At 41.8% G+C, this 27,500-nt stretch overlaps 3 protein-coding genes across 5 annotated transcripts; all 3 read right to left on the bottom strand.

The window, feature by feature from the left end:
* Nucleotides 1-577: 577 nt before the first annotated feature.
* LOC123514936 (astacin-like) lies at nt 578-5,621 on the bottom strand. Its single transcript, XM_045273199.1, has 6 exons — nt 5,593-5,621; nt 2,081-2,216; nt 1,824-1,902; nt 1,561-1,681; nt 1,266-1,444; nt 578-1,167 (listed from the first exon to the last, which is right to left on the bottom strand). Coding segments are annotated over exons 1-6 (759 nt in total). The 5' UTR covers nt 5,595-5,621; the 3' UTR covers nt 578-925.
* Nucleotides 5,622-11,908: 6,287 nt separating this feature from the next.
* LOC123514933 (astacin-like) lies at nt 11,909-18,997 on the bottom strand. Of its 2 annotated transcripts, none has more exons than XM_045273195.1 (6): nt 18,867-18,997; nt 14,390-14,525; nt 14,112-14,190; nt 13,837-13,957; nt 13,547-13,725; nt 11,909-13,411 (listed from the first exon to the last, which is right to left on the bottom strand). In XM_045273195.1, the coding sequence occupies exons 1-6, from the start codon at nt 18,980-18,982 to the stop codon at nt 13,170-13,172; spliced, it is 873 nt and encodes a 290-aa protein (XP_045129130.1). In that variant the 5' UTR covers nt 18,983-18,997; the 3' UTR covers nt 11,909-13,169. The 2 variants fall into 2 exon arrangements, with proteins under 2 accessions (XP_045129130.1, XP_045129131.1); XM_045273196.1 differs by lacking the exon at nt 18,867-18,997 and adding an exon at nt 14,908-15,067.
* Nucleotides 18,998-19,433: 436 nt separating this feature from the next.
* On the bottom strand, nt 19,434-26,024 carry LOC123514935. Of its 2 annotated transcripts, none has more exons than XM_045273197.1 (4): nt 25,898-26,024; nt 21,743-21,868; nt 20,654-20,863; nt 19,434-20,175 (listed from the first exon to the last, which is right to left on the bottom strand). In XM_045273197.1, the coding sequence occupies exons 2-4, from the start codon at nt 21,864-21,866 to the stop codon at nt 19,997-19,999; spliced, it is 513 nt and encodes a 170-aa protein (XP_045129132.1). In that variant the 5' UTR covers nt 21,867-21,868; nt 25,898-26,024; the 3' UTR covers nt 19,434-19,996. The 2 variants fall into 2 exon arrangements, with proteins under 2 accessions (XP_045129132.1, XP_045129133.1); XM_045273198.1 differs by having other exon boundaries at nt 25,903-26,022.
* Between the last annotated feature and the right edge of the window lie 1,476 nt (nt 26,025-27,500).

The following is a 27,500-nucleotide window of genomic DNA, read 5'->3' as shown; positions in this document are numbered from 1 at the left end:
TCTTCTGAAAATATCGATGAAACACGAAAAAAAAAAAAAAAATGCTATTTTCATGAACTTCACATGAAGAATACAGTGCACATGGAAGCAACAGAAATGCAGTGACCAAAACATGGACTTATTCCCTCACCTGCTGCTGTGTTCCTTCTCTACTTGCCTCTAGCGTGCCCAACTGTCAAGAAACTCTTCACCCGCTCTATATATGTGCTAAAACATCTTCTCTGGATTCCTCTATGATCTATGAAAACATTAATTGTTCCCGCCGCAATATTCATGGTGTGCAAAGTAAATCATTCTCTCCTCTACCCAGTGTTCCCAATCCCTTTATTTTACTTATTTATTATAATTAATGTATTTTTTACCATATATTGGGCAACGTTCCGCTAATGACCAAACGTGTTAGGGAGTGTGAGGAGGCTCCTCTGGACAGCACCACACGGGTGGAGCGTCCGTCATAAGACCATGGCACTCTGTGCACTCAGAGAACAAAATACTAACACTGTTTTTATTTCTTCTATTGCAGCTAATATCTTGACACTTCTCTTCACAATTCGTCACACTCATGCATAAAAAAAAACAAAAACATGCATGCAAGAAATTAATATATTTTTTTTATACATGTGAAAAAAATACATATACCTACTTGCGAAGTTTAAAGTATAGCGATTACATCAATTCTAGTTGGAGAAATAAAATCAAACATAATAGATGAGGAAAGAACATTGTGTTCAGGAACAGAGAATGTAAAGAAAATCTTGATAATACGCTTGTAAAATATTCAAATCAATTTGGTATCGTGAAAAATTTGTAGAAAAATCAACCAGAAAAAGCAAACTTTAGATATCTTTATAGGAATAAAGTTAATTTCAGCGGAAGCAACCGAATGGCATTAACTCGCAAGTGCCGAGTTTATTGCACCTATCACTTAGTGGCGGCGGGCACACTCATCGGCGTACAGGTTGTTGATCTGGTTTGCGTCACTCTGCTCCATCTCGTACTTGTCATAAGCATTGACTAACACCACGTTAGGGTCCTTAGGGACGATGGTCTTCTTTACACCCCACTGAATGGAAAAGGCGTAGGTGCCGTAATGCATGATGCTGGCGTAGTTGTACCCCTCGCCCACGTACTGATAAAGGATGTCCTTCCTGAACTGGGACTCCTTACCTGGTTGAAAATAGAATATGTAAGAGGGAGTAAATTCCAGACTCTCGCGCAGATCATAAACAGAGCTTTTCCAATTAAAGTGGTGGTTTTCACATCACCTGGAATGACGTTTTCGTAATGAATGGTGATGTAGTTGTCGCGATCGTTGCGAGTGTGCTCGTGGTAGAAGCCAAGGGCGTGCATCAGCTCGTGGATGGCCGTACCCACGTACATGCAGCCGTTGACGTCAAGAGAGAGGCTCTGATTGCCTCCGATCTTGCCCACGTAGGACCAGCACCTTTGGGATGGACAGGCATGAGGGAGAAGGGAACACAGAAGCATCTGGAACTGAGCGGCACCGCAGACGCGCGAGGAACATTTCAAAGATTGGCTCCCGTGTCTCACACAACTCACCCTTGGTAGTTGGAGACAATCTCGATGTAGTCACGCTGTGTGGTTCTTTCGATGAACCTGACGCAGGTCTTGGTATGGAAGTCATTCATACCCTGAATAATGATGTTCCTCTGATGTTGAGCTGCAACAAAGCAATAGAATAATAACGTAAAACCTTGATGCTAATGCTTGCTCATTCTACTGTCAAACTGTACAAACCAGAGTTATTTAACCATGGACTGGCTGTGTTTCTTTCCACGAACCACGAAGAAAAGGCTACTTACTTATTGAGCTGCCGAAGACGTAGGGCACTTCGCCGCCGGACCACAGGTAATACGGCCATAGTCTGGCCGCTCTCTCGTGCTGTACAGACGACAGAAAGCGTTATTTGACAGAAAGACGACAATGTTGTATTGTTTGTCACAGAAACATGATAGGCGCGTCTCCACCGAGGGGACAAGGAGCTTTCCCCTCCTGAGCATGTGCCAGACCTGAGGGAACATCCCCAGGGCGGTCTTACCTTCAAGGAGCAGTGCCTTACCCCAGGTTCTTGTCCAGCGATGCCCTTGATGTCACCCTGGAAGAGGTCCGGATTGTACATCGCCTTGGCCGCCAGTGGGATGGCGGGTGAGGCCACCACTGCCGCCACCGCCGCCGCCAGAAGTACCAGACGAAGCCTGAGGAAATACACATTGCCCTTGTTGGAACCGAGAAAACAAGTGTCTGAGATGCTTAGTCCATGTGGCTTCCACTTACCTCTTCCAGGAATCAAAGGTCAGAAGGAGGTGCTCTGGATACCTCGTAGGGAATATGTGTAATCAAGAATGTTACGATATCCTTAGTAAATTTATGAAAACATCAGTAGGCTAATCATATTTCCTATATTTTTTGTAGTCTTTTTTTTATGCAAGATGGGAAATTGGCCAAGAGCAACAAAAATGAAATATAGATTGGATTGCCAGTTCCATAGAGAAATAAGAGTTATTCAATAAATCTTGGACAAATATCTTGAAATTACTCTCTTAAAAGAAGTCAAGTCCTATGAAGAGTACTGGTTAACTCTTGCATTAGAAAGTTGGATAGAATAGGGGTGAGAGGAAGAAAAAAGCCTTGTGCAGCGAGGACACAGGAGGAGGGGAGGCATGCAGTTAGCAAGATTAGTGTAGCAGTTAGCATGAAAATAGCGATTAAAGATAGAAAGAGATGCAACATTCCGGCGTTGAGAATGAGACTGAAGACTATCAGTCAGAGAAGGAGAGTTGATTTCACCCTATCAAACAAAACTGTGTGAGCAGAGAAACTACAAAAATGCGAAGAGTACTCCATACATGGGCGGATGAGGCACTTGTACAGAGTTAGCAGTTAGAGGATAAAGAAAAACTGGCGAAGACGCCTCAAAACGCCTAACTTCACAGAAGCTGTTTTATCAAAAGATGAGATGTGAAGTTTCCAGTTCAGATAATGAGACAAACGGAAAATATTCAGTGTAGAAGAAGGGGACAGCTGAGTGTCATTGAAGAAGAGGGATAGTTGTCTGGAAGGTTGTGTTGAGTTAATAAATGGAGGAATTCAATTTTGAGGCATTGAACACTACTAAGTTTTCTCTGCCCCAATTAGAAATCTTAAAAAAGATTAGAAGTCAGGCGTAATGTAGCGTCCCTGCGTGATCTATTGACTTTTTGAAGGGCTGGTCGTCTCATAAGAACATAAGAAAAGTGTAGGAATGGCATCATCAGCGTAGGAGTGGTTAAGACGATCATTGATGAATAATAGATAAAGAGTGGGTGACTTGACAGAACCCTGTGGAACACCACTGTTAATAGATTTAGGAGAAGAAGTGACCGTTTACAACGACTGAAAAAAGACGGTCAGAAAGGAAACTTGAGATAAAGTTGCAGGGAAAATGACAGAAATAGTAGAAGGGCATTTCTAAAATCAAAGCTTTGTGCCAGACTCTATCAAAACCTTTTGATATGTCTAACGTAACAGGAAAAAAATTCACCGAATTCAATAAAGAGGGAAATCAGAAGATCACCAGTAGAATGGCCCTGACGGAAGCGATACTGGCGATCTGAGAGAAGATTGAGAAATGGTAGATGTTTGAGAATCTTTCTATTGAGGATAGATTCTAAAACTTTAGACAGGGAAGATATTAAAGCTATAGGACAGTAATTTGAGGGATTAGAACGGTCACCCTTTCTAGTTGAAAGAGTTTGGCCACGCAAGGTGTAAACACAAAAGCACAGTTTTTGAGAACAACTTGAGGGACATCATCAGGACCATAAGCCTTCCGAGGGTTTAGGCCAGCGAGGGCATGGAAAACATTATTACGAAGAATTTTGATTGGAAACATGAAATAGTCAGAGAGAGAGGAGGAGAGGGAGGGACAAGCCCAGAATCATCCAAGCTGGAGTTATTAGCAAATGCTTGAGAAAAAGTTCAGCTTTAGAGAAAGAGGTGATAGCAGTGATGCCATCATAATGAAATAAAGGAGGGAAAGATGAAGAAGTAAAGTTATTGGAGATGTTTTTTTGGCCAGATGCCAGAAGTCACGACGGGAGTTAGAGTATGAAAGATTTTGACATTTTTTTTATTATGAAGGAGTGTTTGGCAAGTTGAAGAACAGACGGCATGAATCCGGGGAGAAATATAAAGTGCGTGAGATTCAGGAGATGGAAGACTCAAGTACCTTTTGTGGGCAACCTCTCTATCATAAATAGCACGAAAACAGGCTGAGTTAAACCAAAGTTTAGAAGGTTTAGGTTGAGAGAAAGAATGAGGAATGTACGCCTCCATGCCAGATACTAACACCTCCGTTATGCGTTCAGCACAAAAAGATGGGTCTCTGTCAAGGAAAACGTAATCATTCCAGGGAAAATCAGCATAATACCTTCTCAGGACACCCCAACTAGCAGAGGCAAAACGTCAGTGGCACCTCCGCTTAGGGGGATCCTGGGAGGATTGGAGAAATAGGACAAGATACAGAAATGAGATTGTGATCGGAGGAGCCCAACGGAGATGATAGGGTGATAGCATAAGCAGAAGGGTTAGAGGCAAGGAAGAGATCAAGAATGTTGGGCATATCTCCAAGACGAATACGAGTAGGGTGTTACACCAGTTGCTCTAATTTAGGTCATCGAGGATAGCAAAATTGAAGGCTAGTTCACCAGGATTGTCAGTGAAGGGAGAGGAAAGCCAAAGCTGGTGGTGAACATTGAAATCTCCAAGAATGGAAATCTCTGCGAAAGGGTAGAGGGACAGAATGTGCTCCACTTTGGAAGTTAAATAGTCAAAGAATTTACTATAGTCAGAAGAGTTAGGGAGAGATAGACAGCACAGATAAATTTAGTTAGAAATTGACTGTTGAGTCGAAGCCAGATGGTGGAAAACTCGGAAGATTCAAGAGCGTGGGCACGAGAGCAAGTTAAGTCGTTGTGCACATAGACGCAACATCCAGCTTTGGAACGAAAATGAGAATAGAGAAAGTAGTAGGGAACAGAGAAGGGGCTACTGTCAGTTGCCTCAGACAGCTGTGTTTCGGTGAGGAAAAGAAGATGAGGTTTAGTAGAGGAGAGGTGGTGTTCCACAGATTGGAAATCAGATCTAAGACCGCGAATGTTGCAAAAGTAAATGTAGAGAAAGTTGAGGGAGGTGTCAAGACATTTGGGATCGTTATCAAGAGAGCAGTCCGACCTGGGGACATTTCTGGTCCCCTTGCCGGAAGGGGACTCCGAGGCTGGGTTTGGAGTCACCATTTTGAATTTTGAATTTCAAGTGAAGGGTGTGTGTGTGGTAGATGCATGTAGTTTTGTGTGAAGTAGGAGTGTTGTCTTTAGAGGGCAAGCTGTGACTGCCCCCTTGAGTTGTGAGACACAAAGGGAAACGTTCAGCGAGATCACAACTAGCTTTAATGGAAGGTTCACAGCACAACATAAACTAATGCTATTAGACCTCGCTGGGAATAAATAATCGTTTCGGTAGGTGCCTACTACCTCCTCCCTCTTCTACTACCTTCTCCTGGCGAGGCCAATGGGGAACATGGCCTGTACTCACATGTTATTGTGAAGGAGAAGCACGGTATCGTCGACGCTCCTTGGAATGAAGTCAAGAGGATCTGCAGGCTTAATTATACCCCGAAGTAAACGGAGAATGAATGCCCTTGAGGCGTGCGAAATTTCTCACGTAATGTGACGGTCGTGCTTTAGGTGGGATTGCATGGGACTGTTTAGCGTGCGGGCGCAAATACAAACACAAACACAAACACAAACACACACAAACACAAACACAAACACACACACACACACACACACACACACACACACACACACACACACACACACACACACACACACACCTACCTCTTAATGTGTAGCCCTGTTCACCAAGCAGCAAGTAGGTACCGGATGGAATTCGAGGTGTTTTGGCCTCGATGTCCCGATGTATGATACCAGTCCTACTGAAGACTCTGAGCTCTGAGATTGCTCCGTAATGGGGAAGGCTAAACGCACATACAAGTGCGAGCGCGCGCGCGCACACACTCAAACACACACACACACACACACACACACACACACACACACACACACACACCGCGTAGTGAAGTGGTTAGCACGCTCGACTCACAATCGAGAGGGTCCGGGTTCAAGTCCCGGAAAGCGGCGCGGCAAATGGGCAAGCCTCTTAATGTGGCCCCTGTTCACCTAGCAGTAAATATGTACGGGATGTAACTCGAGGGGTTGTGGCCTCGCTTTCCCGTTGTGTGGAGTGTGTTGTGGTCTCAGTCCTACCCGAAGATCGGTCTATGAGCTCTGAGCTCGCTCCGTAATGGGAAAGACTGGCTGGGTGACCAGCAGGCGACTGTGGTGAATTACACACACAGATAGATAGATAGATAGATATCAACAGAAAGTCAGTTTATTGACTACAATATACTGACTTATACTTAAAATTTACTCAATTAACGATGAGAAAATATATGTAGGTAGTATAAATTACGTCTATTACCTAATTGTAGTTGTTAACTTAATGATAGTCCGAAATAAATCCTTTCTACCTGGCCACGAAACTAGTCATACAACCACAAAACACCATGGATAATCTTACTTATCTCTTCATTATTTATATTTCCACTAAGTATATTTTCTAAAGAGTTGACTGAGTAATGGTCTCTTATTTGCTGAGTCACAGAACAATTATTCACAATATGACTTTGTCTGAATTGAACCACATGTACACAGGTTCCTGCGCTGGGAGGCGAGTAGTGCAGATTCTTTGGAGATCATTTACCATATATCTATACACGTCATGCACTGCCGTTGTGGGATTAATATCTGTGTACGCCTTGCAAGCCTTAATTAACAACCATTTTTTTCCAGTTTCTGGTCTCACACCGACTGGGCAAGGCAGTGGGAGGTGATACGTGTATCCAGAGTAAATATCAGATCAAGATTAGTTATCCATCACAACACTCTTCATATCGGGGCGGACAGCAACTAACCCTGGCTGACCGTTTGTCGGTACCTCATCAACCTACTGCCACCTCACCTCACCTCCCAACTGCCACGCCACAAAGACATACAGCTTGCGCACCGGTCACAGAACTTAATCCTCGTCTACATATATGCACTCATACACAAACTAATTAAAAAATAAACAAAAAAATAAAATAATTGATATTCCATTTATCATCACACTGATGATCCAGCGATGTCTGCCGATACCACTATTGTATCAGTGAGAGAAGCTTGGTTCGCTGCAACACCACCTTGTACTAGTAGATTGTTGGACACCGCAGGAGTTGGTATTGCTGGCTGTGGCTTGGAGTGAAAGGTTGGAGGCTTGTGGATTTTTATTGTGTTACGAGTCGTGAGCCAATAGAGTTCGGCCGCACGGATACAAATGAAATCCAGGGCAACATCATTAATAAATTGAATTCATGTCGTAAATCTTTCTCACTAATTTGGGTGCCTGGACACTCCAGTATACGCGGGAATGAACAGACTGACTTGCTAGCTCGGTCTGCTGCAGAACACGAGGGAGGTGGAATCCCTGTCGGGATCTGCAGTTAGGTCTCTCAATTGTTAAATCATCAGCAAAACTCTTGCGGCAAAGTCACTGGGACAACCTCCACCTCCACATAATCAAACCCACCCTGGGCGAGTGGGCTTTCTCCAATCGCCCAACAAGGCGAGGAAGTGGTCTTCGCACCCCTCAGAATGGGCTGCACCCTCCCTACCCATCTCCTCCCCTACATAGCCAACACCTTATTACCACAGTGTTCCACCTGCAATTTCACCCTCTCTGTCGAGCACATCCTTCTTCACTGTGTGCGTTATCGTGAGGAGAGGCTGCCCTTGGTGGTGTATTGCCGTGGTCACGGCCTTCCGCTAACTCTGACCGCCCTACTGGCTGACGGACACTCACATGTGGTCGATAGACTGATGATTTACCTGACTGAGACCAATCTACTCAGAGAGTTGTGATTTATGTGTATATATTATGCTAAATATTATGCACTATGTATATATTTCACCAAAATTACGTTAATAAAAGTATGAACATATGTATGAATTAAGTCCTGCGTGATCTTCTGTGAATATGTTCCCATCTCCGTATATACACAATACGTACTAATGCTACATAGCCATCCTGTGTGCCTGTGTGCCTGTGAGTTAGCCCTCCTTACCCCTGCCTTGACAAAGGCAAGTGTAAAGGTCTAAAAAAAACCCAATGCGAATGAAGCGTGTGTGAAGGTATGAATGTCTGTGTGTGTGTGTATATATATATATATATATATATATATATATATATATATATATATATATATATATATATATATATATATATATATATATATATATATATATATATATATATATATATATATATATATATATATATATATATATATATATATATATATATATATATATATATATATATATATATATATATATATATATATATATATATATATATATAGATAGATAGATAGATAGATAGATAGATATATATATATATATATATATATATATATATATATATATATATATATATATATATATATATATATATATATATATATATATATATATATATATATATATATATATATATATATATATATATATATATATATATATATATATATATATATATATATATATATATATATATATATATATATATATATATATATATATATATATATATATATATATATATATATATATATATATATATATATATATATATATATATATATATATATATATATATATATATATATATATATATATATATATATATATATATATATATATATATATATATATATATATATATATATATATATATATATATATATATTAAAACACATGATAAGATTCATAAATCCACTGTGAAGAGAGAATTGGAACACCGTCAGGCTCAGGCACTTTTTCTTCCTTCATTTTCTGGATGTGATGCTCCACCTCCTGCACAGTAATCAGATCGTCAAGTATAGGGATTGTCACATCAGCGTCAATATCAATATTCTTAGTAGCACGTTGTTTTGGGTTGTTTTGGGTTTTAGAATCCTCATTAGTAGGTTGGATCTCAAAATCATTATTCAACATGGTTATGTTTCCCTTCCAGTCAATCAATCACCTTCCACACTGCTGAGTTATTTTTATCCTGCAGCAATCTTTCCCATTTACCAAGACTAGTGTCACTATCCTTGTTGTCACACACACAGTCTTCACTTTGCCTTGTGCATTCATATAGCACTTCTGTCATGCCTTCTGCTTTAACATTTACATTGTCAATTCTAGGCAAAGCTCAAAGCCGCAGAACATCTTCAAACTTACTTTTAACAGTGATATCACACATCTCTGAGCTTTGTTTTATTAAAAAAGCGATGAAGTATCGAATGATCTCCCAAAAACTCTGCCCTATCAAAGTGTCGTCTAGATCATGAACCATACTTGAAACAATATATGACGCAATCGGGGCATGATTGGAAGGGAGGTCATTGTGCGGTAGGACACAGAAATCTTTAACAAGATAACAGGTTCATGGATACAATACAAATATGATATCAAGTTCCGATGTGTATCTAGTTCTTCCTATATTTTTTTTTTTACTCATGAAATGCTTGCCAAGAGTCTTAAGATTATTATAAACCACTAAGTTATTCTTGATGAATATAGTAAATAATACTTCAGTGTTGTTAGTGACAATACCGTCATCAAAAAGAACTGGATGACTCTTGTTTTCCTTGTTCTTGTTGAAGATCGTCTCATTTCTTGATTGAGAAGAGAATATGCAAGGTAATAATTTTAGAGTCATGCAAATCATAAACATAGGTTAATAAACTAAAGTTAGAGACATCTTGAGACATCTTGAGGCGGGTACGGGGTATAGTCTGCTCCGCAAATGCGTGGGTCTGCATAGAGCCAGAACTTTTTTTTTTTTTTTTTAACTTTCTGATGATTTACACGGAATTTCATCCCAAGCCACGTTCTTCCTTATCGGGGTTTGGTCCGGAACGTGGTAGGAAGAAGTACTGTAGCATTAAACTTTGCAGGTTTCGTAAGCCGATAAAAATAATTGAAGCGGCAAGAGTCGCGACAAAGAGAATATTTACCATGTGCATGTATCAAAATAATAAACCTAAACATACTACCGTTATTTCTCCTCCATTCTAATCATGAATGAACTTGTTTCAAGACTGCATTACAATTTGTAAGCTCCACTTTACGTTATTCCGTCTATCTCTCCCGCGTTTACTCTTAGGCTGGGACTCTCAGAAACTCGGGTCTCTCTCTGGTGCTCTGCTTTTGACTTCACCAACAATTATACGATCTAATATAGTAAATACACTCTAGTTTATGTTACACTTTTCTCTTAAAAACGATTTTCTTATAATAAGATCAAAATTTCCATTTATTTTCGCACAAAATATTACTGTAATACAGTTCACGTACATATGACATGCCACGCCCGCAGGTGTCTCGATATGTATAACTTTACCCAATCAGGACATCAGGGCGGAGTTTATGTAGAATAGAGGGCCAGCCAAGGGCAGAACAAATATTGAAAAAAAGGCCCATTTGAGTGCTGGTTCGCTACAAGAAAGAAAAGCGTCAGCCAAAATTAGGGAGCTAATGCCCCGATACCTCCATCTTAAAAGAAGACAAGTCGTAGGAAATCGGAAATGCAGAAGCAGGAAGGGAGTTCCAGAGTTTACCAGTGAAAGGTATGACTGATTGAGAGTACTGGTTAACTCATGTGTTAGAGCACGGGTTCTCAACCTGGCATACGCGTAATCCCAGGGGTACGTGAGAGGAATTTTGGGAGTACGTAGCAGGTTTCTCAAAATACTTCAGTTTTGAATAACTGCAAACCTGTTTGTAATATTCGATGTAGCCTACATGTGCTTGGCTAGATGTGTCCTTCACTAGAACCATAACACATTAACGTTAACAAAGAAACTCTTGGAGTCCGACCTGGGGACATTTCTGGTCCCCTTGCCGGAAGGGGACTCCGAGGCTGGGTTTGGAGTCGGTATTTTGTTATTTTAAATTTAAAGTGAAGGAGGTGTGTGGCAAGTGCATGTAGTTTTGAGTGAAGAAGGAGAGTTGTCGCTTTTCCTTCGTTCGCACATAGTATCCCACTAGTTGCTGCATTTAGCACTACAGCTGCTGAATCTTTATCTTTGCCAGTTCTCCCGTCACCCGCGGTCACAGTCTCCTTAATGATTGCAACTTTTTTTCTGCATGAGGCATGTCTGCTTGGCCCTTTCTTATCCTGTTTCTCAACACATTCTTGCTTTCGGTCTGGTTTTTTTTCTGTTTTCTCTTTTCCCTCTCTTTTTCTTCCTTGTTTTCTTTTTATTTCGTTATTATCTCTTCTTGTTTCATCTTCATTTCTTTTATAGGTATACCACAGACAGGTTGGTATACGTAACTGAGAGGGTAGCGGGTAAGCTTGGAGGGAACCCGCTACACGTGCCCGGTACGGCAACTGCTATCGTCTATCCTACCAGCAAATCACATGCAGTGTGTCCTCAGCACCTTAACACGAACTGGACTCTTTCTCACTAAATCCTAATGAATACAAGCGTGTCTTTATTTATAGAGCTCATTGAATAATTACAATCACGAATACTTAATACCTCTCAATAATTTAGTTCCTCAAGTCATCAACAGACAATCAGGTGAGAGAGGGCAGAGTGTAACTGGCAAGGTGGGAGTGACTTTCTGCAACTTTGCCTTTGTAATTTGATAGGAGTATAGTGTAACTGTAGAGCAATAGTTCCTAACAGGTGTGCCGCGACACCAAAGGGTGCCATGACATGTAATGAGGATGCCATAAAAAAATACCGACACTCTCTTTCTCTCTCTATTTGATAAACGAATGCCAGCCAACACACATTGCAAATAGTTAGTAATAAAAGGAGAGACAGAAACTCCCGTTGCGGCTGCCAGATTCACCAGATATCGTAATATTTCAGAGATAGGTTGGCCTACTGCTTATCGTGTACTTTTGGATATTCTACTATGACATACAGAGATTCCAAAATAGCTAGTGTCTCTAAACACGTATTTACGGCATAAAAGCTTTAATAGTAGAATTAAGGTTACATATTTGCGTTGAGCTTTCTTTTCTTTGTATACCATCTCTATTCCTGGGACAAAAGTTTCTTAGTTCTTCAACTGAAAGTTAGTACGATATTTTTTACTTATATGCAAGAAAGTATACATCGCGAACACTGAAAACTTAACAGTTTGCGTCCTCTCCTATTATTGATTATGTGCTGCACAGTATTTCCATATCATTCAGGGATATGGTTTCTTTACATTGATTTTGAATGAACAAACCTAAAACCAGAAAAGATTCGGAACCACGGTCATAGAGGCTTCCATCCGTGAGTGTGCTGAGTCCTTTACTGACTCTTCTTCAATGAGTGCTCTTTTTTTGTGTGTGTGTAAATTTACCTTCTTAATTTGAACAGACTACAGTATTATCTTAAGCAAAATACGTGCTTCTCATAGATGTTCAGTACTGCGCCACTGTCGGTCATTTTCACTGCGTTTTGCTGATAGTGAGTTTGTCACGACACAAGGAAACGAACTTTGAAACATCTTTGCCTCTTATCTTAGCCACTTCCAACATACTCCAGTGGAAATTATTGAAATATTAGAGGATGTTTCTATTAGTAATAATCTAACAAATATTCAACACCATTCATAAAGTTAAACTGCTATATGGAAACAATTTATCGTATACATGGCTCTTGGAAATGGTTCCTATGAAAGCCCAAAGCATATCAAAACAAGTATAGGTCTAAATTCAACAGTTTAAGCTGCTCCGTGTCTCGTTCAGCAGATGATGGGTTCACTCGGCGCGACTATTCTGCGTTGCCAATTGCGTGTACAAATGATTATTCTTTCCTTTGTATCAGGCAACTTTTATTACAGGACAATGAATTACGTCACTCCGTATCAAGTCTAATGAAAAATCTGATGACATCGATTATGCACAAAAATTTTTGCCATTTAAAAAAAGAAGAAACATAGTGTAGATGTAAGGTAATGGTTTATGAAGAGCTAAAGCGATGTGTACCAGATATTGTTTCAGTAGCTTCCTTAGTGGCGCCGCGCACACTCGGCGGCATAGAGGTTGTTGATCTGGTTGGCGTCACTGTGCTCCATCTCGTACTTCTCCCATGGTTCATGCAGCACAACTTTAGTGTCAAGAGGCACGATGGTCTCCAGCACGCCCCAGTTCACGGAGAAGGAATACGCGCCGTAATGCATGATGCTGGCGTAGTTATAACCCTCGCCCACGTATTGCCAGTTCGTGTCCTTGTCGAAGGCGCAGGCGTACCCTGGGAGAAATACGAGTATAGTCAATTATAGTTTTTTTTTTTTTGTTTGCTGCTACTAGCTGCCATCGTTATCCTCATTGGCAAGTATGGGACAAAGGAATCATCAACCACTGTGGTATCAAGTATTCGCTTTACCTCGCATGACGTTTTCGTAGTGAATGGTGACGTAGTTGTCGCGGTCGTTGCGGCAGTGCTCATGGTAGAACCCAACGGCGTGCATCAGCTCGTGGATGGCCGTGCCCACGTAGATGCAGCCGTTGACGTCAAGAGACACCCGCTGCTTGCCTCCCATCTTGCCCACGTACGACCAGCACCTGTGGGATGGACAGTCGTGGTCGGAAAGCGAGCAAAGTAATGGGAACTGAGCGGCGCCCCTGACTCGCGAGGAATATTTAGAGTTGGCTCCAGCATCTCACAGAACATACCCGCTGTCGTTGGAGACAATCTCGATGTAGTGGTGCTGAGTGGTTCTTTCGACGAACCTGATGCAGGTCTTGGTATGGAAGTCGTTCATACCCTGAAGAATGATGTCTCTCTGATTCGAGGCTGCAATGAAAGAGCAGATTGTTATTTTAATACAGAATTTTAACCGTTCAAAATCTAAAACATGTTACTATCAAATTGCATGGGAATTGCAGTGAATGTCAATTTAATTCAATAATCTGGCTATGCAGGTTTACAGGAAAGAAAGACCACTTACTGATGGAGCTGCCGAAGACGTAGGGGACCACGCCGCCGGACCACAGGTACTGCGGCCCCAGGATGGCCGCCCTCTCGTGCTGCACATGCAACAGACAGTGTTATTTGACGGAATGACGACAATATTGTGAAATTTGTCACAGAAACATGGTATAAGTAAGTCTCCGCTGAGGGGGCAAGAAGTCTTTCTCACATGTTCCTGTGCCAGGTCTGAGGGAGCATCCCTAGGGCGGCTTTACCCTAAAAAGAAGAAGAAAAAAAAAAGGAGCAGTGCCTTACCCCAGGCTCCTGTCCAGCGATGCCCTTTATGTCACCCTGGAAGAGGTCCGAGTTGTACATCGCCTTGGCTGCCAATGGAATGGCAGGTGAGGCCGCCACCACCGCTACCGACACCGCCGAAAGTACCAGACGAAGCCTGAGGAAATACACATTGCCCGTCCGTGTTGGAATCGAGAAAACAAGCGTCTGAGGTGCTTAGTTCACGAGGCTCTCGCTTGCCTCGTCCAAGCATCAAAGGTCTGAATGAGTCTCGCCTTGAGTCACGTGGATGGTCCTGAGCCAGTCTCCGCGATAAAATATGTAGTACAAAATTAACTGGGTATCATTATTGAACATATTACAATATGATGGGTTAGATAGACCACATTCTTTGTTTGATGTGAGGAACAGGAAGAAAAGAGAAAATTGTATGCCTCGCCGTGTCACATCCTCCGTTACGAGACTCATTCAGGACCTGCACTGAGAGGCAAGGCAGAGGTGGTTGTCGAGCATAAGGGAACTTGCTAAGCAACACTCACATCATGCTGGGTGAAGAGACGAGGAAAGGCACGTAGTGGGCGATGCTCATTGGAGTCATGACAAATTCTATCTCTTTATTTATTATATACTTGCAGTGCCCTTGATGCTTGCGAAACTCACCAAGAGGTGTATCTGTCGCCTGTGATGTTGAAATGGTGTTGAATTATTTTGAGAGAAAGGCACGCGATTGGGTAACTGTCATTTATGAAGGAGTCTCTCAGCCTTTTTCGGCAGTGTCTCCCTTCAAGGCAATATGAGTTCTCGTGTTCCCTGAGTAACTGCTTCTTGGAATGTTCATATAGTAATTGTTATTTGTATTTGAAATTCGTATGTAAATTAATGGAATTTATGATTTCAGTTAACTTTTTATAAAAAAGATGAAACTAAAATAAACAGAAGACAATAAAATATCCAGGTAAAAGCAAACTTAGCAAGATTAGAACGTTTGCTTACTGTGAGATGTTGTGTGATCCCTGCGTATCCCTGTGGCATAAAGTTTTCTTAATTTTGTCCAATGAGGCCTGAAAATTTCTTGCCATTATGTCCCAGTGTGAGAAACCCTGATCTCTGATACCTTTGCTCACATTCTGATCAAGTAGTAGTAATAGTGAATCTGGACGACGGAGGATTGGATGACCGATTGTAATAGAGAAGCTGGAGAATAAAGGCTGGATGGCTGAAGCAGAAGGAAGCCGTGGGACGTGAGGAAGGGAGAAGTGGTGGGGAAATATTTCCTGCAAACCCCGTGGTTGCTTCTACAAGCCTTAATTTAACAACCATTCTTTTTCAGTTTCCAGTCTCACACCGACTGGGTAAGGCAGGGTGGGGAGGGGTGATACGTGTACCTTGAGCTTCTGTACACTACTACTACTACTACTACTACTACTACTACTACTACTAGTAGTACTGCTACTACTACTACTACTACTACTACTACTAGTAGTAGTAGTAGTAATAATAAGTAGTAGTAGTAGTAGTAGTAGTAATAGTAGTAGTAGTAGTAGTAGCAGCAGCAGTAGTATCAGTTTTTAGTGTTAGTTTTTTTTTTTTTTTTTTTACATTACAAGGGCACTGGCCAAGGGAAAACAAAGTTGGAAAAAAAAAATCCCGCTGGTTGCCAGGCCCTGTTAAGAGGAATAGTATAAAGAGAAAAAACAAAAAAATCTAAAAGGAGGGTCCAGTTAACGTAAGAGGTGTCTTGACACTCCTCTTTTGAAAGAGTTTAAGTCATAGGCAGGTGGAAATACAGACACAGGTAGAGAGTTCCAGAGTTTACCAGTGTAGGGAATGAAGGAGTGAAGATACTGGTTAACTCTTGCATTAGGAAGATGGACAGAATAGGGATGAGAAGAAGTAGAGAGTCTTGTGCAGCGAGGCCGCAGGAGGGGAAGGCATGCAGTTAGCAAGTTCAGAAGAGCAGACAGCATGAAAACAGCGGTAGAAGACAGATAAAGATGCAACATTGCGGCGGTGACTTAAAGAATCAAGACAGTCAGTTAGAGGAGAAGAGTTGATAAGACGAAAAGCTTTAGATTCCACCTTGTTTAGTAAAGCTGTGTGTGGATCCCCAGACATGAGAGCCATACTCCATACACGGGCGGATAAGGCCCTTGTACAGAGCAAGCAGCTGGGAGGAGAGAAAAATGGACGAAGACGCCATAGGACACCTAACTTCTTGGAAGCTGATTTAGCAAGAGTAGAGATGTGAAATTTCCAGTTTAGATTTTTAGTGAAGGATAGACCGAGTGTGTTTAATGTAGAGGAGAGGGAAGTTGAGTGTTATTGAAGAAGAGAGGATAGTTGTCTGGAAGGTTATGTCGAGTAGATAGTTGTAGAAATTGAGTTTTTGAGGCATTGAACAAAACCAGGTTTTCTCTGCCCCAATCAGAAACAAGTGAAAGATCAGAAGTTAGGCGTCCTATAGCATCTCGCCTTGAGTCATTTAATTGTTGTTGGGTTGGGCGTCTGTTGAACGCTGTTGAATAATGCAGGGTGGTATCATCAGCATAGGAGTGGATAGGGCATTGAGTCAGATTTAGGAGATCATTGATGAATAATAGAAAGAGAGTGGGTGATAGGACAGAACCCTGTGGAACACCACTGTTGATAGTTTTAGGGGAAGAACAGTGACCGTCTACTACAGCAGCAATAGAACGATCGGAAAGGAAACTGGAGATGAAGGTACAGAGAGAAGGATAGAATCCGTAGGAGGGTATTCATAGCATTCGTAGTATTCGTAGTATTCGTAGTAGCAGTAGTAATAGTAGGAAAAGTAGCGGTGGTGGTGGAGGTGGTAGTAGTAGTAGTGGTAGTAGTAGTAGTAGTAGTAGTAGTAGTAGTAGTAGTAGTAGTGGCAAAGACTTATAAGTTAGGATTCCTACTGAAATCTGCACACAACTACGTTTTGATTTGGCAATTTGTCTGTTGTTAAAGATGCAGAAAAACAGACTGACAGCTATTCTTTCTTTATTGAGGGTGCAAAATACAAATAGAAATACGTATGAGGAAAATTATAAAAAGAAATATGAAAATATATACTGAGTGTTGGCGTTCGCCTCGTTTCTTGAAAATATCTGTTAAATATCTGTGAAGTCATGCCTCTTTCTGGCAAGAGGTTTAGGTGTGGCAGCTGCGAGACGGACAGGCATGTGAGACTTAAATTTGCCTCCACTACCATACTTTCTCATATAAGATGACGTAAGAAACTGAGTTGTTCTTCAGTTTAGGTCTTGACTCATGGAAGTTAAGTGGCTTTTGAGACAAAGCGCGAGTTTTATCCACGTGTGAAGCACAGTTCGAATATTTCAGTAGTCAAAGTTTGGCCTGTATTAAAAAACGCTTCGCTCTTTCAACATAACTTGTTTTCAAAAGTCATAGAGATGGTAAGCCGGATTCTCAAGACTGTTTATCCCTTAGAAAATTTAAGGATTTTGGTAATCTATCGCTTAAACTATGAAAAAACACCTTGTGCTCCATATTTAGCGTGCCACGAGTAGTTAGCGAGGGATGAATAGTCTCGTGTTTTGAATGTCTCGACCACTCAATGAATGCTGGCTCATCTCACCACAGAGAGACTATTCTACATCTCCGTGCTTCACGTGAGTATGGTTTTGGACTTTCTCTCCCATAGATATACGAGCACAAAAACACACACACACACACACACACACACACACACACACACACACACACGAAAGAAAATCTACAATAACTTTCATACGTGAAGGAATTAGATGATGAAATAAGTAACTAAAATAGTATGCCTCGCCGTGTCACATCTCCAGTACGAGACTCGCTCAGGAGTTACGTGTTACACATCTCCAAGCCACAACCTGCACTGAGAGGTGGTTGCCGAGCACAAGCGAACATGCTAAGCAACACTCAAACCATGCTGGGTGAAGAGACAAGGAAAGGCACGCCGTGGAGTATGCTCATTGGAGTCATGACAAATTCTACCTCTTTGTTTATTTATTTCCGAAGATATACTTGCAGTGCCCTTGATGCGTGAGAAAGTCATCATGAGCTGCATCTGTCGCCCATAACTTCATTAGAGATTACGTGTAGCTGTTTGATGCGTCTTTGAGGGGTCGGGATGCGCATGCTGTGTTGGAATGGATAACTATCGTCTGTGCTACTTTTACCTAGTTCTAAAATAATCATCCATTCCAGAGCTCATCATCCATTATATAGCTTATCACCCATTCCACAGACTATCTATCACCCATCCCACAGGTTATTTATTACCCATTATAGAGGCCATCACCCATTCTAAAGATAATCATTCCAAAGGTCATCATTCATTTTAGAAATTCTAAGGGTGTCATTCATACCAGAGGTCATCAGCCACTCCAGAGATCACGACCTATTCCCTCACAGTGGCTCCTAAGATGTCCAATACTGAAGAGGATAACACTTGTTCTTGACCTACGTCACCCATCCAGGTGCTAATAACACTCACCTTTGCTTAACCTCTGGTAGGATGAGAACCGGTGCAGTAACATGGCCATTGGTAAGACACCTGCGCTGGTGCTCCATAGGTCTCTCAATACAGATCCTTTTACATGGTACTGGCATTGCAACACATGAGCAATATGTGGGCTTTCCACTGCCATGAGAGCGATCAGGTGGCACTGCTGGTACTGCTGATTGTTTCGCCTCATCTTGCGGGTCCCGCTGTGTCAACAACTGCTGCAATGGGAAACTCCTATGGTGCTTAACTCAATTTTTGTTCAGTTTATTCCTACGAATGTTCAACAGCAGGCCAGAGGACTTGAAATTAAGACAAAACTCTACACACTGAGGAGTAGAGTGCTGGAGGTTGCTCACTATCTGACCACTACTGTACGTACAATGGCTGCGAAAAAAACAGAAATGCCTTGTATGATAGTTGAGTGTGGTAATTGAGACCGCCAATACATATGGATACAGTGACTCATTTTTTTACCCCATTGTGTTTGTGTGATCTGCAAAATGTCTGGATCAGAGTTGGAAGAGACATATCACACTTCAGGTGAGAAAAAACCGCTTTTAAGTGGACAGTTTATTTTTATATCCCAAGGTATACACAATAAAACTATTTACAACGATAATACTATTTTTCTTCTTTCCTTGTTTATTTGTCTGTCGACTTGTCTCTTTGTCTCATGTGTGTCTGTCTGTGTGACCTATTCAATTATTTCTCTCTCCAGTTACTTTTCCTTATCTCTCTTCCTTTTTCCATCCTTTCCTTCTTTCATTCGTTTCCTCCTCCCCTCCTTCTCTTTCTTTACACCTCAATTCGTTCTTCATTCCATTATACCTTCTCATAAATCCTTCCATCCTTTATTACTCTCCCGTTTCATTCTTGCATCCTACCATCATCCCGTTTTGCTTTTCCTCTCACGTCTCTTTTTTCCTCTTTCCCATTTTTCCTTCCTCCTCCCCTTCCTTTACTAGCCTTACATTTCTCTTCTACTGTTCATTCCTCCTTTTTCGATTTCACCTTCTTTCCCTTTTTTATCCTTCAAATGTCTTCCCCTTCTTCATCTCTCCCTATGCTACATCCTCTCCTCCATACCTATTCACTTCCTCCCGTCCCTCCCCCAGGATTCAACAGCTGAACCCGGGCCAGGGGGAGTGCCACAGCCAGTCAGGGTACCCGTCGAGAACGTCAAGGGCCTCTGCTAGATGGTGAGTGAAGTAGTTACAGTTCCAGTAGCCGACACTGTAATGGCTCATCATAAACCTCCAGCAGCTACTGTAGCCAGGATAGCAGAAACGAACCAGGTCTGACAGAAGGGGCGGGGGATGGTTGTGTTAGCGGTGGTGGTAGTGATGGTGGTTGGTGTGAGATGTTGAAGTGTTTTGAGTAATAGTGGTAGTGGTGGTGAGGTGGTGCTGATGGTTGTGGTGGCAGTGGTGGTAGTGGTAGGTGGTGGTGGTAGTAAGGATAGTAGTAGTAGTAATAGTAGTAGTAGTTGTAGTAGTAGTAGTAGTAGTAGTAGTAGTAGTAGTAGTAGTATAGTGGTAGTATATATGGGAAGGCCTTAATTTCAGAACACACACACACACACACACACACACACACACACACACACACACACACACACACACACACACACACACACACACACACACACACACACACACACACACACACACACTTAAATGATACAACGAAAGTTACGTTATATTGAAAGAAGACGAACATAGAGAAGAAATTATATAGATTATCTCTCTCTCTCTCTCTCTCTCGTTTCCACTCACCGCTAACGATGGTGTGCACTTCTTCCTTGGTTCTATTAGTCCTGCCCAGCTTGTACCAGTAGGCGAGTGGACCATTGCAGCGGTCCTGGGCGTAGTTGCGGTTCGTGTACTGTCCCGTAGCGGCGTAAGCCCAGTAAGCTCCTCGTGTGCCTATGCCGGAGTGGTACATACATGGTTGCAGCCTAAACACATACAGCCACACGGTACTTCCTGTCGGGGAGAAATGAGGCTGTAGTGATGAGCCGGTGGTGATGTGGTGGTGGTGGTGATGGTGAAGGTTGATTGGTGGGATTCTATGGTGTTTTAGTGATGGTGGTGTTGTGGTGAGGGTGGTGGTGAGGCCGTGAAGATTATGTGGTGAAAATTTAGGGTATTTTTTTTTTATCGTAGTAGTGATGTGGTGACGGTGGTGGTGAGGGTGTGAGTGTTGTGTGGTGAGATTTTTGAGTATTTCATATGGTAGTAGTGGACTGGTGATGAGATACAATGGAGTGAAGGTGTGTGGTGTGGTGTGTGATGTGGAGTGGTGTGGTGGGAAGAGATGGAACGATGGTGTGACGCCTGCTTGGTGAGTGTGGTATAGCAATGTGGTGGAATCAGGGTATACAGTCCATGTAGAGTGTACGGAAATGGGCCGGCCTTCTTGGAGTGTCGCGCACGTACTCTTCTTTTGGTGATCGTGCCTTTTCTGTTGGTGGCGCTAAGCTTTTAATTTTAATACTCTACCTACTTCTTTTAGAAATAAAGACAGCTTGTCTTCTTTTAAAAAGGACTTAAAGACTTATCTCTTTAGACAGGCTTATGCCATGAATTCTTGATTTTTCTTTAGACTTCATTATTTTTATTGATTTCAATTGCTTATTGCTTTTTGTTTTTATTTCACTTTTTAGTAATTTATTAATTTATATTTTAAGTGTGCGCTTTAAGAGTTATTTCGGTAATTGGAAAGCGCATATAAATATCCATATACATACATACATACATACACATACCAGTTATAACAGCCACGTCTTATCTACGATTAGAGAGAGAGAGAGAGAGAGAGAGAGAGAGAGAGAGAGAGAGAGAGAGAGAGAGAGAGAGTTTTACCTGTGGCCAAAGGAGCGTCAGCCCTGTAGGTTGACTCCATACACCTCCCGCCCTTGCCCGCCAGCACCCCAGCAGCCCCCGCCGTCACCATCACCGCCACCATCGCCACCATGCGAACCGCCATGCCTAGAAACAGGGCCGGTTCTAGAAAATGATGACAGTGGGTGCATCTCAGAAGAGAGGGGTGCACATGCCTGGCACGTTACTCAACACTAAATTATGAATTTTCCTGTCATTTAAAGCGGAATGATACGAACCAAACAAGAATATTTAAAAAAAGTCTTTCATGTGCTTTATTGCAACAATATTGTAACACAACAAAGAAAATGCTACATTTAGTCTGGGCTACTTCACCTATCAGACAATCTAGCAATAGATGTTTCTAACCTGAAAATAAAATAGAAATTCAAACTAATTTTATCTATAAGGTTCAAAATATCATTAGGCATGTCATTTCAAGTGGAATGATGCCAGTCAAACAAGGATATTTAAAGTGTCTTTCGAATGCATATTTTTGCAGTAATATTTTATCTAATTACCATGATAGAAAACAACACAAGCTAATAGAATTCGTGCTTCACTATCAGTGTGTTATATATTGTTATGTTAAAAAAGATTTTTTTTTTTCTCTCTTTTCAACTGAGCATGCAAACACATAAAATGAGTGTGCAGTGCATACTTCTGCACCCTCGTAGAACCGGAGCTGCCTAGAGAGAGAGAGAGAGAGAGAGAGAGAGAGAGAGAGAGAGAGAGAGAGAGAGAGAGAGAGAGAGAGAGAGAGAAGAGAGAAACGTATACACACAAACACACACACACACACACACACACACACACACACACACACACACACACACACACACACACACACACACACACACACACACACACACACACACACACACACACACACACACACACACACACACACACACACACACACACACACACACACACACACACACACACACACACACACACACACACACACACACACACACACACACACACACACACACACACACACACACACACACACACACACACACACACACACACACACACACACACACACACACACACACACACACGGAATATCTCATAGATAGCCACATATGTATGCAAAAACAGACACAAGGACACACACACACACTCACACACACACACACACACACACACACACACACACACACACACACACACACACACACACACACGGAATATCTCATAGATAGCCACATGTGTATGAAAAACAGACACACACACACACACACACACACACACACACACACACACACACACACACACACACACACACACACACACACACACACACACACACACACACACACACACACACACACACACACACACACAATTAAAGAAGGGAAGACATACCAAACAGAGAAGGAAATGTGTGAAATAATGAATGAGAGCTTCAAAACGGTGTTCACTGCAGAAGATGATTTCACAGAACCTAATAGGACATTGCATTGCCAAGGATTACAGGAGATCGCAGTGCACAAAGAGGATATTGGAAGATTATTGGCTAAGTTTGATGTCAGAAAAGCAATGGGGCCAGATGATGTATCAGGCTGGGTGTTAAAAGAATGTAAAGAGCAACTACTGGATCCAATTTGGGAAATAATTACAAGTTCAATAAATGAAGGGAAAGTTCCACTAGAATGGAAGAGAGCCAACGTAATTCAGATATTTAAAGGAGGAAAGGCAACTGAACTATCAAACTACAGACCAGTGTCACTTACATGAATTTTGGGGAAGTTGTGCGAAATAATTATCAAAGAAAAACAGGTTAAACATCTACAGTAGAAGAGGAACAAGTCATATCGAACAGACAATTTGGGTTCAGGACAGGACGGTCATGTGTATCAAACTTATTGAGCTTCTACTCGAGAGTTATTACAGGACTTGAAAACAGAGACGGATGGGTGGACACAGTATACCTGGATAATAAGAAGGGTTTTGATAAAGTCCCTCATGGAAGACTACTTTGGAAATTAGAGAACATAGGAGGACTGGGAGGAACTTTGCTATATAGAATGGACAAGAGATTATTTGAAGGATAGGGAGATGAGAATGCATCCTCATCTTGGGGTAAAGTAACAAGCGGAGTGCCACAAGGGTCAGTGTTAGCCCCCAATATGTTTCAGATTTATGTAAACGACATTCACATTGGGGTAAACAGTTATATTAATCTATTTGCTGATGATACAAAGCTGCTAAGAGTTATCAAAACCAGGGAGGACTGTCTGCTGTTACAGGAAGATATAAACAAAATCTATGAGTGGAGTAAGAAGTGGAAATTGGAGTTTAATGCCAAGAAATGTCACATAATGGAACTAGGAAAGAGCAAAAGAAGACCGGTATGGAACTATTTGATGGGAGAGGAACAAATAATGAAGACTAAAGAGGAAAAAGATCTGGGAGTGATTATACAGGAAAATCTGAGCCCCAAAAACACATAAGCAAGATATTTGGATTATCATATAAAATGTTGACTAATATAAGAGTGGCATTTCAATACATGGACAAAGATATGATGAAAAAAATCATCACAAGCATGATACGTCCAAGGCTGGAATATGCAGCAGTGGTGTGGTCTCCGAGCTCTAAAAAGGATATAAGAAGATTAGAAAGGATACAGAAGATTGCTACAAAGATGGTGCCGGAACTAAAGGACCTAACATATGAAGAACGACTGAAGGAAATGGGACTACCAACCTTACAAGATAGAAGAGAACGAGGGGACCTAATAACAATGTACAAGATAGTCAATGGCATTGAAAAGATAGACAAGGAAGACCTGGTGCTGGTGACAGAAGAAGATGGAAGGACAAGAGGACATGTAAAGAAGATCAGGATGAGGCAGTGTGTGAAGGATATTGGAAAATACAGTTTTCCACACAGAACAGTGGAGAAGTGGAATGCATTGAATAATGAAGTTGTTACAGCACATAATGTGCATAACTTTAAGGAAAAATTAGACAAATGAAGACATGGAGACAGGACACTGAGTCCCGCTCGAATCCTGTACAATACAACTAGGTAAAAACAACTAGGTAAATACACACACACACACACACACACACACACACACACACACACACACACACGGCCCGGTAGCTCAGTGGTTAGACCGCTGGCTTCACAAACCAGATGACCTGGGTTCGATTCCCCGGCCGGGTGGAGATATTTGGGTGTGTCTCACTTCACGTGTAGCCCCTGTTCACCTAGCAGTGAGTAGGTACGGGATGTAAATCGAGGAGTTGTGACCTCGTTGTCCCGATGTGTGGTGTGTGCCTTGTCTCAGGCCTATCCGAAGATCGGAAACAATGAGCTCTGAGCTCGTTCCGTAGGGTAACGTCTGGCTGTCTCGTCAGAGACTGCAGCAGATCAAACAGTGAATTACACACACACACACACACACACACTGCAAAACTTACGCACACGAAACACAGAAGCGCACACGAAGACACGCACACCAAAACACACACATACTGTATTTACGGATAGCTCCCTACTTGATGAAGCTGTGTGTGTAGACGAAGTAATAAAGTAGCACTGAGCTTTCCTGTTTTTCTTTTTATCTTTTTTTTATAATCATATTTCTAACAAGAGCTTTATCCTTCATATTTTCTTCATGGCAGCTGTTATTGGTTAGTGTTGTCTCTGACGTGTTTTTTAGTCCTGCCTTCCTCCTCTCTTCCTTCCACGTTTCTAATTTTAACAAAGATGTAATAGATTTCAGTTTTATTTATTCTTTTTTCATTTGCAGTTCGGGGAGACTTAGATGGGTGAGATGGGGAGGGGATATGAGAAATGTAGAAACAAGGACGGAGGAGGACATGAAGTGAGGTTCAGTAAGGAAATGTGGGTTTCATTTACACGTCACTTCTTCCCTACGATATTATATCAAGATCCCTTGAATTGAGATGTCGGTGTAGGATAGAAAGGAAAAAGGGTGCTTGCACGGGTGGGGGATGTGTACGGTAGGAAGGCTGCTTCATCAAGTATAGGGATACACACACACTCACGCACACGGAAACACAAAACATGCGGCGGAAGAAAGCACACAAACATGCACACTCAAACACAAACAAACACACACGCACGCAACGCACAGTCAGCTACCCTTACCTCACCTCACACCGGCTCACTGTTGACTCTTGCCTTACCCACCGCCACCACCACCGCCACCACCACAGCCGCGACCGCCGCTGCTCTCATTGCTCCCCTCGGCGCCACTATTGCCTCGGTTGTGAAGTACTTAAGGCCGCACACAGGAGGCGACCGCGAACCTCCGTCCCTCACATCCCCTCCCATGTCAACAAGCAAAAGAGAGAGAGAGAGAGAGAGAGAGAGAGAGAGAGAGAGATAGGAGCGAGGGAGGGAAGGTGGAAGAAAGAGAGAGAGAGGGAGGGAGAGAGGGAGGACGTCATTTTAAGTGGTAGAGTCATCACCACCATTCAATCTCGCGTCACAAGGACCGCTTAGCTGCTCATCTGTGCCGCGACACCTCCCCTGCCAACTCCTCCTCTTATCCCCACCCCACTTGCCCACACCTCCCCTTGCCCACACCTCCCCTTGCCCACAACTCCATCCCTACCCTTCACATTGAGTGGCAGTAGTGTAGCATAGAGACAGCTGATTCATGTGTAGTGAGATCAGTGGTGTGTGTGTGTGTGTGTGTGTGTGTGTGTGTGTGTGTGTGTGTGTGTGTGTGTGTGTGTGTGTGTGTGTGTGTGTGTGCGTTATATGAGGTCAACATATTATCTAAAAATTATAGTTAGATAAATAGAAAAGTTAGAAAAAATAAACAGTTGTTTGTAGAGAAGACAATCTTAAAGCAGATAAAAAAAAAATAAATAAATAAAATATAATATATATATATATATATATATATATATATATATATATATATATATATATATATATATATATATATATATATATATATATATATATATATATATATATATATATATATATATATATATATATATATATATATATATATATATATATATATATATATATATATATATATATATACTTAAGGAGGTGTCTGTGTATGGAGGAAAGCAAAGGTTCATCTCCCAGCCTTTTACTTCCCGCTGGTCAGTCCTTCCATCTAAGCGTCGCCAAACCTCCAGCGGACATTTTCTAACATCTTGCCCTCGAAAATTGTCGTTGTTCCGCCACATCAACTACGCTTGTCATGGTGTTTGTCTCGCGCGGCGCTTCCTGCTCTTGTGGATCATTCTTCTTTGTCACGAGTTCAGAGTGTAGTGAGCCACGAGTTTGGTCCTCTGCACACCACTTGTCTGCCCCTAAGCTTCTCTCGCTATTCTCTTACAGGAATTAAAGTTTTCTTCTTTCTGCAGTCACTTCAAACGTGCCGCGGCTCCTCCGATCTTGCTTCACTCTTTGACTTCCTGCCAGCTTTGTCTCACTTTTCTCCTTCCTGCGTGAGTGAGTGACTCGTCAGAATTGAAGATGCTAGTTCTCAGAGTGGAGGATGACTGGAATAGACTAATTACGTAAAAGACAGATTGAATTTGTGTAAAGTGATGATACGAGGATGTAAAGGAACCTACATTTTATGCACTGGCTGTAACGCAAATGAATAATGGCTTTTTTTTTTTTTATACCATGTGGGCTTTTCACGGGAATTTATGGGCTAAAGGGGATACTTTTTGTGGTACCTCCTATCTTAAAGCCCACCTGCTAGATAACCGTT

This window comes from Portunus trituberculatus, chromosome 38, assembly GCF_017591435.1.
Source record: "Portunus trituberculatus isolate SZX2019 chromosome 38, ASM1759143v1, whole genome shotgun sequence".
In the NCBI taxonomy this organism is placed as follows: domain Eukaryota; kingdom Metazoa; phylum Arthropoda; class Malacostraca; order Decapoda; family Portunidae; genus Portunus; species Portunus trituberculatus.
The sequence above is the reverse complement of the archived record's forward strand: the minus strand, read 5'-3'. Positions and strand labels throughout refer to the sequence as shown.

Bases quoted from the DNA above. Each gene is read 5' to 3' on its own strand.
- LOC123514935 (XM_045273197.1), bottom strand. From the start codon at position 21,866: ATGGCGGTTCGCATGGTGGCGATGGTGGCGGTGATGGTGACGGCGGGG. The intron at 20,864-21,742 runs GTAAAACTCTCT...TCTCCCCGACAG, and splicing joins TGACGCTCCTTTGGCCACAG to GAAGTACCGTGTGGCTGTAT. The intron at 20,176-20,653 runs GTGAGTGGAAAC...CCCTTCTGTCAG, and splicing joins AGTGCACACCATCGTTAGCG to ACCTGGTTCGTTTCTGCTAT.
- LOC123514933 (XM_045273195.1), bottom strand. From the start codon at position 18,982: ATGCCAGTACCATGTAAAAGGATCTGTATTGAGAGACCTATGGAGCAC. The intron at 14,191-14,389 runs GTAAGGCACTGC...TTGCATGTGCAG, and splicing joins TCGCTGGACAGGAGCCTGGG to CACGAGAGGGCGGCCATCCT. The intron at 13,412-13,546 runs GTAAAGCGAATA...TATTTCTCCCAG, and splicing joins CTACGAAAACGTCATGCGAG to GGTACGCCTGCGCCTTCGAC.
- LOC123514936 (XM_045273199.1), bottom strand. The intron at 1,903-2,080 runs GTAAGGCACTGC...TCGTCTGTACAG, and splicing joins TCGCTGGACAAGAACCTGGG to CACGAGAGAGCGGCCAGACT. The intron at 1,445-1,560 runs GTGAGTTGTGTG...TCCATCCCAAAG, and splicing joins ATTGTCTCCAACTACCAAGG to GTGCTGGTCCTACGTGGGCA.